A 13658-nucleotide genomic window follows, 5' to 3' on the forward strand; every position below is an offset into this window, starting at 1 on the left:
ATCCCACACGACTAGCACGTGAGGTGTACGGTTTAAACAAAGAAAATTTGGGTGGAAATTAAAATAAAATATGAGGGAAAATCGTTTTCATTTTTAATTTTACTTTAGAGTTAAATTTTTCACCTTTTCTTTGTCTCTTTCCCGCCTATGCCCCACCACTTAATTAAATACTTCCCCCCCCCCAAAATCTTTCTTTTGTTCTTATCTTCTTCTTTTTTCACTTCACTTTTAACTTTTTCACTTTTACTTTCTTTCATCTTCTTCTTCCCTCCTTTGTGACCGAACCTCCATAGCCGACCAAGCTTAAAGCTTTCTTCCTCTTTCTTTATTTTATACTTAAATCATGGTAAGATCATGTTCGTACACCTCTTCTACTCCCTCTCCACCATGCTTCGTGGATGACGCCGCACGAGACTGGTTCCAAAGCATCAAAAACTTATGGGTATTTTTTGAGATGGGGTTTATCTTCTCCGATAAGAAGGAGGCCGACTTAGGGAGTGATGTGATCGACGTTGTTAACAAGCACAAATGGCAAAAATTTTCCAAATACCCCACCAACGTCAACGCGTTGTTAATGAAGGGATTTTACACATACATCACTGAGACAAACCAACATGCCTTGTGGTTCTTGACATTTTTATTCGATTTACTTCCACTGCTATTAATCGTTACTTAAAATTGTAGGTTACTGAAGACCGCCATATCACTTTCGTGCAAGAAGCAGATAATGAAACATACCAAGGCATTCTGGAAGACCTATGTCTTCCCGACACCCAATGGAATGGCCAGCAATTTAGTCACAGGACCGTGAACCGAGAGCGGTTGCTACCGCAAGTAAAGTTGTGGAACCATTTTATGAAGCACAAGCTTCTACCCACTTCACACAACACTACTGTTTCTTACCAGCGGATGCTTATCTTGCACTCAATCATATTCGGCCAAGCCATTGATGTAGGGAAAATCATTGTGGAGCAAGCTCATTTATTCCTGAAGTGACCTGCAAGTGCCCTGGTATTTCTGAATCTCATTATAGCCTTATGCCGTAAGAAGAAGGTGCCTGAAGAACAGTTTGATGAGATTTTACTGGGTATTGTTGGAATTATCAAGGCAAAGATCCCTATGTTATTGGGTTTGAAGGAAGTCAAAGAAGGAAAAAGAGGCGATCACATCTCACGCTGCAGCATCTCTATATACCAGGGCAAAACCAAATGCCTTAGAATAGGCCATTCAGCGTACTCAAGAGTAAGTCGGGCAGCTGTCCGACAAAATGGTGACATACTTCACCTACTCCAAGTGTCGATGTAACACCCCCAACCCGTACCCTACTCGGATACGAGTCCGAGGTGTCACATTGACCAGTCAAAGTATATAATTTTATAAAAACCATAGAAAATTTAAAACTTTTATTCTATAAAGTAATTCTTTTACATAAACATATTTAAAACCTTAATAGACTCCATCAGAGCGTACATATATATCATGACTTAGTTAAATGCCAACATACTAAATTATATGACAAGACATACTTTACAAAATATTTCTGATCTGAACTTTGCGTAGAGGTATACTGCTCTACGGATCCGAAACTTAATCTTCTGACTTATCCACACCTACGTATAAAATATTTACACGCTAAGTCATAGACTTAGTGAGACATGTAAATACATAAAGTAAACTAACAAATGCATGAACATCCCATATAACACATATTATACTTATATACCTATTAAACCCATCACTTACCGGTTTATCCTTACTTATTTCCTTATCATTGATTCAATTCCATCATATGAGCATATATTGAACATAAGCATATAATATAACTTCAAACACAACAATACATGGATAATTACTATGATCATATCATACATAACCATATCACATCTCATATCACTATTACCTATATACACTTGTTACCATTATTATCATATAATCCTAACTTATCACTTATACATATTGTTATATCAAATTATGGTATCTTTTCAAAGCCCATACACACTATTGAGAACTTAAGGTACGTGAGTACATAGAGGTTATGCACTATGCTGTCACCACAGCTCGTATAAATCCCACTAGGGGCGCATAGAATTTTTCCCGAAGGACCACGTAGATGTCCCGAAGGACCACATATAACACATATGTCCCGAAGGACCACTATGTCCCAAAAGACCGCGTAGACCCTCGACTCTTGGCATGCCAACTATACCTATAGCTCTAATAACACATGACATGGGCATTATCTTTTACCTCATTACACATTCACATATTCATATCACATAGTTCTTTCACATAGCTCTTTATCACATTTCATATGATCACATAGTCACGTAGTTTACTTTCACGTAGCATTTTCCATGAAATTCACATTATTCATCCTTTTCACACATGGTCACATCACATATACCTTTTTCTCATATGCATATAACATATTATTTCTTATCTTTTAACATATATTACATATGCATATAATCTTATGTCTTATTATCAATAGTTAATCTATCTTATTATACTAACATATCATATAGCATTCTAATAGAAGCACATATGAGTCATAATATTTTCATATATATTTTATCATATATTTCATGATCACATGACCTATTATCATAATATAAGAATTTACATAGTTCACACATAAAAATGCATTCAACAACTAAACATATGTATTTACTCATATACCATACATCTAACACCATATCACTACATGTTTATGCTTTAATACTTATATCATATAATATCGGAATTGGACTCATCGCAAGTCTTAATTCCTTAACATAACGTACACTTACTATCATGTACTCACCTGCTCTCAATGAACCCTCTTAAACTCTTGTTTCCATTACGTATCTTACTCTGTCGACCTATCCGAACTTTGCTTTCGATCAATGTCTACATAATCATGTATTGATATTATTGATATTATCAGTATCCAATTAATATACTTTAATCTACCATTTCATAGACTGAATAATGATTTATTTCATTTCCCATTGAAGTGCATTGGTGCATTCTTCAGTGCATCGATGCATTCTTTAACATGTGCATCGATGCACTACCATGCATCGATACACAATTTACATTCGATGTTTCCATTTTAAGGGGATGCATCGATGCACTCCTCATGCATCGATGCACCAACTATACTCGATGTTTATTTATTTGAGAGTGCATCGATGCACATTAAAGATACATCGATGCACACAACCCAGAAATTACATTTTGAGCCCGAAAATTCTTACTTTGACCTCAAATTCTACTTATTAACCCCTCCTTATGCCTTAAAACTTATCTATACATGTATATACCTTCTTATAACACTATAACACTTTACCATCTCCCATAATCCACCATAATTCTTGAATCAAAGAATTTCATTAAATTTTCCATGTGTTCTAAATTCAATTCTATCACCTTTAACTTCTTAATTAACCCATTGACAAGTCAAATCCATCTTTAAAACTTCAAAAACCTCTTTATATCAAGAATTCATTTCTCAACCCTTAATCAAATTTCCTTTCTAATTATCTCCTTTTGCTGTTTTAAGCTTATATAAGCTTTCCTTAAGCTTATATAACACTCAATGAATAAAACCCAACTTAAACATTCAAGAATTAATCATAAAAATTAAAACTCACCTTTGAGGTTTGAGCTTGAACCCACAGGAAGAAGAAATGAAGAAGAAAAAGAAGAGTTCTAGATAACTCTTCACATCCCACGTGTTTCATTCTTAATAAGGGAAAGAAAATATCTTTTCAAACTAATTACCATAATGCCCTTTACTTATTCCATAATTATGATTTAATCCAATACTGAAATAGTCCTATTTAAATTCTTGAACTTATCAATTTCCTTAAATTGATCCTTAAATTCCAAAAATTCTCATTTTAGTCACTAACTCAAATTTTGTGATGTTACAGTCGAGATGAGTTTCTCACCAACGCCTTCTTAGAGTTTCTCCTACATACGAATTTCACCATTCCCGTCTTCCCTGAAACACTCGTGCCACCAAATGAGAATGTCGAGGCATCTACAGATGCGCCCCATCCTGCCACTGAAGATGCTCACAAATCAGCCAGTGAAGAAGTTACTCAGCCCGCCACAGAAGCAGAGCCTGCTGACCCCGAACCATTCCATGTTGTGTCACCAGCAGCAGATCGAGAAACCAACCTCCAACTCGCACATATTCCCGAATCACCATAATTTGTTAAACCCCTGACAGCAGAACATCCGACATGCCTCAACCTACCGCACTAATGGAAGAATAGAACATCGAAGTACCGTAGCCCACCGAGTCAATGGAGGAGACACAATTCGAGATGCCACAGCAAGCTCCTTTATGTAAAAACTGATGCACCTGAAGAATGCATCTCAGCGCGAGGAGCCCCAGCTCTTAACCATCCCAGAAGGTCTGAGTACTCTTCCAGCTGCACCCACTTCTGACTCCGAAACACTCTAGCCCCACCAAACTGAGAAAGCGCACTCGTCGCGCGATTGTCGCATAACCACCCAGATGAAGTCAATGTACCTTGCATTGTATTCATAGCATGTAGTTTCATTTTCCTTAGTTTTAGTAAGCATTGGGGATAATGTTTCTCTCAAGTTTGGGGGAATCATTTCAGGATAATTCTAGTAAAATAAATATGTCATGACATTAGTAGGTGTTTGAATAGTTTTCTGCAATAGAACCAACTCTAGGAATTACTTCTTTAAAACCCTTGAGTACACGATTGTATGTTTTCCATGCTTTAGAAACTTAGGAAATTTTTTTATAAGAGAATTCTTAAATACCGTGGCATAAAACTTTGAATGATGAAAGCCCCACCAGTTAAAAAAATAAATTATATATATTTATTATGAATGAAGTCATAAATAAATGCCTAGGCATATCTGTAGAGGGACACTCCGCTAGGCCATGGCATATGAGTGAATGAAAGTAGTCACGGGATGACTCTACCAACTAGCTCGGGGATGGAAGGTATGCTCCCTTTCACCTAGAGTATGGGATGGTAAAGTGATGGGCTGACTCCCCTCGTAGCAGAATTAAAAGAAAGAAAATAAGGTGTGAGTAAAAATTTGCAAATATCATGGCAAATTAAGAAAGCTTCCTTAGAAAATTTTTTAAGTTTGTTAAGCATGGACTGGATACAAACACGCACACGAACCCACACAAAGAATCTTGCCCTAGGGGATAGTACTAGATTTCTCGACCTAGTCTAGCATGTTGAAGTCATATGTGTTGAGGGCTAAAATTTTATCCCATAAAACTATTCTGCTTCTGAACTTGTCATGGTATTTTTGTTTTGCTTGTTACTATCCATTGCTTGAGGACAAGCAATAGCTTAAGTTTGGGGGTGTGATAACTCTATAAAAAGGTCACATTTTGGGACCTTTTCACTTAAGTTATTGAATGTTTAAGAGCTCATTTAGGACCATGTAGATGCATTTAGAAGCATTTAGTTGCATATGGCGTAATTCAGTTTGCCGCGACATTTTATTTTTAAAGCAGTACTACCTTATGGGAAAGGTGCTTGTCTGATGATGTGCAGGAACTGAGAGCAAGAAAAAGAGGAAAGGAAATGTCGTGACATAAGAAGACTACTAAACAGAATGAAAATGCCAAGTTAGACTGGCATTTTGAGAGCAAAAAAAGTAAAAGAATATATTTTTGAGCCAACTGTCTCCCACTTTCCGAGATCTCTACCTGAGAAATCTGCCTCGAAGATCCGCCTAGAGGAATCGAAGCTACTACAGTCTGTTCTGCTGATGACGTCGTCTGCCTTGCACATCATGTCTATCCTTGGGCCTCTATATCGGGATCATGCCTGGTACTCAGCCAGCAACCCAGGCTGGATCATAGCCAGCTATGCCCGACTCCCAAGTAACTTAACTATGGTTTTGGGGTTTCCTAGGAAAGTAAACACCAAGTTCTAGGATTAATTTTCCCCTATAAATAGAGGATAAAGCCACAATATTGGAGACTTCGATTCCATATTGATTTGAGCTTAAAAGTTAGAGAGAGAATGTCTTACTTTTCTCCGTCAATCCTCCTTAACGTGGTATTTCTCCTTGACAAGCCTGACGGAGTGGTGTTCTAAGCATCCGAGAGGAGCTAGTTCGCTAGGGACAGTTCGTGGTGGTCGAGGGAAGCTCCATCAGTGCACGTCGAAGGCTTTTCCTCCTTCCCTTAGTTCTTTGCTTTCATATTTTCTTATTTGGGTTGTAAGAAATTGATGAAACTTGCTTTGTTCTTGTTTATTTCGAACCCCACCATGAACTAATCCTATTTGGTGGGAGTTCATTTTGGATGTTTAAGTTTTATTTCAATGAATGGTTAATTTTTATATACTATAATCTGTTTTGTATATGGAGTTTAAAGCCCTAAGGTTGTAGGAGCTACGAGAGTAGCCATTCCTTAGGAGATTCTTTGGGTTCGAGAGAATACCGATATAACACATTCTTAGTATTCGAGAGAAACTAGGGAGGAACCAGATAAACAAAGGGTTCTAAATAGTAACTAGGCATAATCCACCTTAGAGATAAGGCTAGGATTTTATTCGACTAAAAGGAGTTGTGCATAAATGATAGGTTAGATATTAATGATGCCGTAAAAATGTATTGCCGAGACATATCCTGTTATCTGGACCAATAGGATCACTGCAGGGGTTTACGCCAATCGGTTTTGCCAGGGCATCTTCAATCTGTCGAGTCCCTTACTAGAACTAGCATAGGGAACCTTAGTAGACTCTGGCGGCCAGACAAGGCATAGAAAGAAGACCATTCTGAGAAGTAGGCTTAGATTTTCCTTAGTGACTCCCATCACTCATTCCCACAGTAGCTTGTTGTGTGAGAAAGACAGAGTCCTATTAATCAACTTGTATATTTATATTTCATTTTGCCTTGACATCTCCATATGTTTGCACTCAACATAACTCACTTTTCCACGACATATCCATCTGCTATCACATTGCCATCATTCCATTTCCACATAAGTTATTCCATTTTGCCACAACATTATCATTTGTACATACCATCACTAACTCTACTCAGGTGACAGAGTAAAGTGCCTTGACAAACTTATTTGATTTCCCCCAATCCATGTGGAGACGATACTCACTTATCACTGTAGTACTTGTTCGATTTTGTATAAATGCACATATATCCGCACCCATTTATAGTACTCACAAATAGCGGACAGGCAGTTGTAGATGCTGGATTTGTCTAGGGCCCATATAAGCTACAACCAGAAAGAGAGGGAATGGTTTATAGAGAGAGGGCACAATCGAAGAGCAGTTTCGAAGAGGAAAAATTGGAGAGAACGAGCAAACTATTTGAAAACAAAAAAGCAGTCCATTTATTGATGAAGGAGAATAGCAAAGAAAATAGGGAGAAAGGAAAAAATACATTGTAAAAAGAGGGGTTTCCTCTGCCAAATTCGAAAGGAAATATAATGTAACAGGGGTCTTCCCCATTATTTTTCAATCAAAGCAAGACATTGACTTTTTCCCTCATCATTATTGAAAAAAACAAACACAAAGCAATAAAAAATCTTTTCCTGATTATTTTCGAAAAAGAGAGCAAATATACACCTTAAAGTTATTCACCAGAGTTGTAGAAGCTTGTCAAACCCTTTAGGAGCCCTTATTATGTTTCATCACGAATAATTGAAGAAAGAAGAGACAAAGAAAAGGAAAAAGTTTGAAAAAAATTACCTTGGGTGGAGGATATTCCCGGTTTTCCTCATCAGGAGTCAAGAATCCATCGTTTGTCGAAGGTATATCCTAAAAACCTTTCCATTTTCATGTTGAGTTTGGGATCTGTTGGGGTTTGGGTTTGTGGGTTTTTGGTTTCGAGAGTTAAAGAGTGTTGTAGGGAACGTTTACTCTTTTGCTATCACCAACTGAGGGCATTCAAAAAAGGGGTGAGATGGGTAGTCATTGATTCTTAGATTTGTTTTTTAAGATGAGGAAAAGAAAAAAGATGAGGGCATTCGAAAAAGGGGTGAGATGGGTAGTCATTGATTCTTAGATTTGTTTTTTAAGATGAGGAAAAGAAAAAAGAAGAGACATGGGAAGAAGGAAGAGAAAGCTGCGTGGGAGTAGCTGGATAAGAAATTATAAGTAGGGTTCTCATTTTAGCTTAAGTAACGCCTTAAGTAAAACATACGAAACGATGTCATTCCATCGGGGTTTAGGGTAGCCCATCTACGTGCGAGTGGGTTTATTACCTCAGGGGTCATGTCAGTTCCCACTTTAGTTCATTTTAGTCCTTAAATCCAGTTTTTCGAATTTACAATTTTATCTTCATATTTCACACACTCTCCCTTTAGTCCAGTGTTAGGATATTGCTAATTTCGTGCTGTTTTACATTTGGAATATGATTTTATCTGATTTTTATTCCAGTCCTACGCATGTTTTGGGTTTACGTTAATTCTAATGCTTGTAATTTTGTTAAATTCCATTTTACTCTTTGATATGTGATTGTTATTTTATTTTTTCTGATGCTTTCCATGTTCGATGCCTAAATTCATCAGTGTCCCTAATTTCCTCTTTTAATTAGTCATTATTATTATTTTACCTCTTTTTATTTAATTATGATGAGGCATGCTCATATGTCCCGTAAATACATGGTCATGTAATTCATGTGCATTTTTAAGTTCTTTTCTTTCCAAATTACGTGTGATGCACTGCAAGTAAATATATCTATGTATAATTACTTCATGCCAAATGTATGTGCCTTATAATGTACAAGTGTCCCTTGCCATTTATTGTCATTGTTTTCCACATGGCACAAATGTATATAGACATCGTTCCTTGTATTTGTTATGTACAAAATCCTCATGTGCATACTTCCTTCTATCACATAATTTGATTAAGGGAAATACCCTTTTAGTTTAAAATTGTTTTGAGGGGCTTGTCTTAACTTATTAGAGAGTCGCTTTTGACGATTTTAAATTGAAAGTTTATCCCAACAGTGAAACCTAACAATTTATTTCGTCGCCTTAAAATTTGGGAACAAAAGAAAAAGAAATATTCGGTTATTTAAATTTTTCGAGAAAAAATTGTTAAAACTTATCTAAGATCTGGTCTCGATATTTTTAAATGATCGAATATTCTTTATCTTTCTAAAAAGGCTTGGTAATTTTATTTTAATTTTTTTCGGTTGCATTTGAATATTATAATGGAAATTCTAATATTTCTTTATTTCGATTGGAGTAAGAATTAATTACCTCCAGTTATGAGGGATTTATTTCTTCTCCATAGGAAATAATTTAATATTATTATATTTCATTGTAAAATTCATATTTTGTTGTTTTAAGGGATCATAAGTCAAATTAAATTCTAATTTGTAAATTTCATTCCAAAGACATTAATTAATTGATTAGGTACCGATTTAGGGCGATGTGGGGGTGTTAATCATTCCCTATGCGTAACCGACTCCCGAACTCATTTTATGGTAACGCAGACCTCAGTTTGTTGTTTAAATTAAAATTAATTTTTAGTTAAAATGACAACATTTTTGGGTGTCAATCACACCTTAATCAAGGATTGGTAGTGACTCCTCGAACCGTATCTTTTTATTGTAAAGGAAATCACAAAATTTTAAAAACGAGGGGTTTTTCAAATCACACATTTTTTTAATTAAAAGGTAATAATAAAAATTGGTATGATTTTTAAAATCTCACTTTTTTGAAAAAAAACGTTTCGACAGTTAGAAGATTGAAGAGCATTCCCACACCAAGAACACACGCATTGCATCTCATCTAATGACACCACTCGAGTCCTAAGAAAAGCTTTTGTGTGTACCCTGTTTAATTTCAGCATCCAAATGAAACTTTTAACTTTCGGTGGCAAACTCTTCCCCAATTAACACGAGCTAACTTTTTCTTTTCCCCATAAATAGTTATTTTGAATTGTAAAATGATGAAAGCATTATTTGGATCAATGAAAATTAAGATAAACGATAAAAGAGTAGATTTTATTAGTCATTGAGTTTTAAGTTACACAATAAAAGTTGGGAGCTATATCCTATGATCTCCCTCACATCTTCAATATATCATATGCCTTTTTTGCCATTATTAGTATTATTGTTTGTAGTCATATATGGAATTTGGCAACCACTAGTTCTTCCTCAGAACCCTGATTCTCCTCCAACGAGACTCCATGTAATTGGAGGCACCGTCTTCTGCATAAACTCCAAATTTGAAGTAATGGTTGCTTCCTCCGGCACCGGCCCCTTCATATCTTAGAACGCCATCAATGTAAACCTTCACATTGGATGCACCCACGTCATGGATTACATTCACTTTGAACCATCTGTTGTACATGTTTGACAGCAGCACCGGAGACCTGTAAACCGTGAGCGAGCCTTGGTAGACTCGGAGCATTATGGTAGTAGCACGAAAAGAACCACCAAATACTTGCATCACCGACGTTGCAGTTGTTCCACTTGGGATATATGCCTCTCCCTCGAATTGCCAAACACCGGAGGAGTAATCATAGCCCTACGGGGAAAAAACACCACTAAGATGAAGAAACCAGACAGGAATAAACAAAATTAATAATTCTAACTTACTCTAATTCGGATTTCAGAGCGTGGTCTAGTATTGCTACTAGGGGTATGAGGCTTGTCTGTGGAATACACCCAAAATCTGTGGACGCCATTGTTGAAACTGTATCGGTCGCTTGGGGACAAATCATAAGGCTTTTGCAACTGGAAATTTGATTGAGATAGGGCAACATCGGTAAACCCACTGGTAGGCTGGGCATTGGCCTGGAAGCAAATCAACAAACTAAAACAAAGAATCGAGAGAAGTAGTGCAAAGTTAGCCATCTTATTTCTTAAAAGAGGTGGAAAGGGAGATTGAAGTATTTTTGGTTTGGAATTGGATGTGCAAATTCGTGCTATGTTCGGGGCGTATTTATAGTGGGTTGGGAATGAATTGTATTAATTGAGTTTGAACTTTGAAGAGAAGTAGCCGACGCCAGATGACAAAAATAAGTCCAAGTTGTATGAAAAGAGAAATAAATGAATGTCTGATCCATCAATTTTAATAAAAATCAGGTTTGAAGACTTGGTAATGAAGACAGGTTCATCAACGTTTGTAATAGTTCGAAGACAATAAATTAATGGTTTGCCCCAAAAACGAGGGAACTCGTGATCTTGTTTAACTTTAGTTTTAGTTATCTTGAGCCCAACAAATGAGTTCTACGGTAAAACGAAATTTTATTTTTTTTATAGAAGTTTTTGTACGTTTTCAATAAATTAAAAAGTTTAAAATATATATTATCTTATAAATCACGTTAGTTTATTTTAAAAAAATTAGCGAGTTTATTCGCAGTTAAGTTCAGTGATTAAGAAGACAATAATTTAAGAGTTGGGTATTAGAAGAGATGATGAGGAAATGTAGGTGTGAGGTGGTGATGATTGAAGAGACAAAGTTAGGATGTTGTATGTTTCATTATTAAGGTGTGGCCCTTCGATGACTTTGACTTTTTGTTTGCACGTGCGATTGGACGACTCGGAGACAATCTGTTTATCTGGATAAATTAGACTTGACAAATTTGATGTGCACCCGATTATCTGAACTGATGTATTAGATTTAAAACTCGATATAGACCTGAACATAATTACAAAAAATAGATTTAAAACCCAAAATAACTCAAATCGAATCGAAATTGACCCGAATTTTAGGTAGACCGAAAGAAATTAAACCGAAATTAACCTGAAGTGAAAGCAACCCGAATAAAAAAATGAACCCAAAGCAACCCGAATTTAGTTTATCCATATCCGATCCGAACCGAACTTCGACACGATTTTAACTCGATAATTGAGTCTAAGTGAATAAATAATTTGTTTGTTTATTTATTATTATCTATTTTTTGTATTGATAAATAGTAAAATGATGTATGTTTTATTCTCAATTTATATTATACCACTAGTTACCCATCACTTCTAGTAGCAGTTTAATGGTTCAATATAAATTTTCATTAGTTAAAAGACCATCTTTCTATCTAATCAAATAATTTCCAGCTATAAATTTGGACTGTGACAATATATATTCACATCAAATTCTTTCTTTTAAAGATTTATTAATTCGATTGATTAAAACTGCAACTTCTAGCCTGAATTTGGGATGTGACAATATATATTCACATAAAATTCTTAAATTATTAATAATAAAGAGCAGCACCGAAAGTTATGACAACAAAGAGCAACAACGGTTAACCTGAAAATCTAACGGTTGGCCTGAAAATTTAAAGGTTGACTCTCATTGAAATCGATCTGAATATAACAAAAAAACTAATGGTTGACCTGAACTGAAACCAATCAATCTGATATTAACCCGATCCAAATCCAACTAATCTAATATTAACCCGAACGAAAATCAACCGATATGATTTTGATCCGACCCGAACTAAACTCAAATTGAATCTAAACCGAAATAATCTAGACTCGAAATGATCCAACTAAAACCCGATACAAATGACCCGTTTACCTCCTCTAGCATAAATCATCATTTCAAAGGTTATATATATCGCATTCTAAAAACCGAGTTAATAGTTTTTTCTGGCTTAAATATACAAAAGGTGCTTAACGTATGCCTGTTTTTCCAGTTTAGCGCCTAACGTTTTTTTTGTTCCAGTTTGGTGCATAACGTTTCATTCCGTTACTCAAAATGGGTCACACTATGACGGACAGTTAGTTTTCTCCGTTAAATGACATGTGTCATAATATGGTAATTTTAAAAATTTTATTTAAAATTAAAAAATAAAATTATATATTTTTTAAAAAACAAAACATAAAAATTTTGAAATAACCCCAAAACTTTGAAAACCTCCATTTCAACCCATTAACCTTTAACCCCGTCACCGAACCACCCTTCTCCGACCGGTGGTGGTGTACATCGCCGCTCCCACCAAACTCAGCAACAACCGACGACCTTAACCCAGCCCTCGGATCACCCAAAATTGGTCACCATCGAGTTTAAACGCAAGGAAACCATTCGATCGCCCACCTCCAAACTCGGGCACCGCTCGTCGGGAGTCATCACTGCCTAGCCCAGTGGAAGCGTTGTCCAGGACCAATCATAGCCCAGTCATCCACTCGCCTCTAGTCGCTGTCGTTCGTGGTGGAGTGGCGTTTAAAGGTTCGACGAAAAGCCCCCATCATCGTTCGATTTTTGCGATTTTCGGCCGAAACCGCCGCCTTTCCACCTCACCGCCACCGAAGTTGAGCTTGTTGGTCCTGTTCGACCAAAACCCAACCGATTTAGTAAGCCATCATCGCCGAGTGAACGAGCTTGGAAGAGGGGTGGCCGAACGGTTTAGGGTTGAAATGAAGGTTTTCACAGTTTTGGGCTTATTTCAAAATTTTTGTGTTTTCTTTTTTAAAAATATATATAATTTTATTTTTTAATTTTAAATAATATTTTTAAAATTACCATATTGTGACATTTATCACTTAACGGAGAAAATTAACGGTCCATCACGGCGTGGCCTATTTTGAGTAACAGAATGAAACGTTAGGTGTAATACCCCCAGCCCGTACCCGACCCGGATACGAGTCTGAAGTGTCACATTGACTTTTCAAACTTTGACACTTAAAGAAAAACAAGGAAATTTTAAATTTTTCATTAAAACAAAATACATTAATTTACA

The 13658-nt window shown here is 36.2% G+C and overlaps 1 protein-coding gene across 1 annotated transcript; it reads right to left on the reverse strand.

The window, feature by feature from the left end:
• Window positions 1-10071: 10071 nt before the first annotated feature.
• Window positions 10072-10896, reverse strand: LOC120122653 (citrate-binding protein-like). Its single transcript, XM_039141772.1, has 2 exons — window positions 10573-10896; window positions 10072-10501 (listed from the first exon to the last, which is right to left on the reverse strand). The coding sequence occupies exons 1-2, from the start codon at window positions 10828-10830 to the stop codon at window positions 10118-10120; spliced, it is 642 nt and encodes a 213-aa protein (XP_038997703.1). The 5' UTR covers window positions 10831-10896; the 3' UTR covers window positions 10072-10117.
• Between the last annotated feature and the right edge of the window lie 2762 nt (window positions 10897-13658).

The sequence above is a fragment of the Hibiscus syriacus genome, unplaced genomic scaffold, assembly GCF_006381635.1.
Source record: "Hibiscus syriacus cultivar Baekdansim isolate YM2019G1 unplaced genomic scaffold, ASM638163v2 tig00110387_pilon, whole genome shotgun sequence".
NCBI classification, from domain to species: domain Eukaryota; kingdom Viridiplantae; phylum Streptophyta; class Magnoliopsida; order Malvales; family Malvaceae; genus Hibiscus; species Hibiscus syriacus.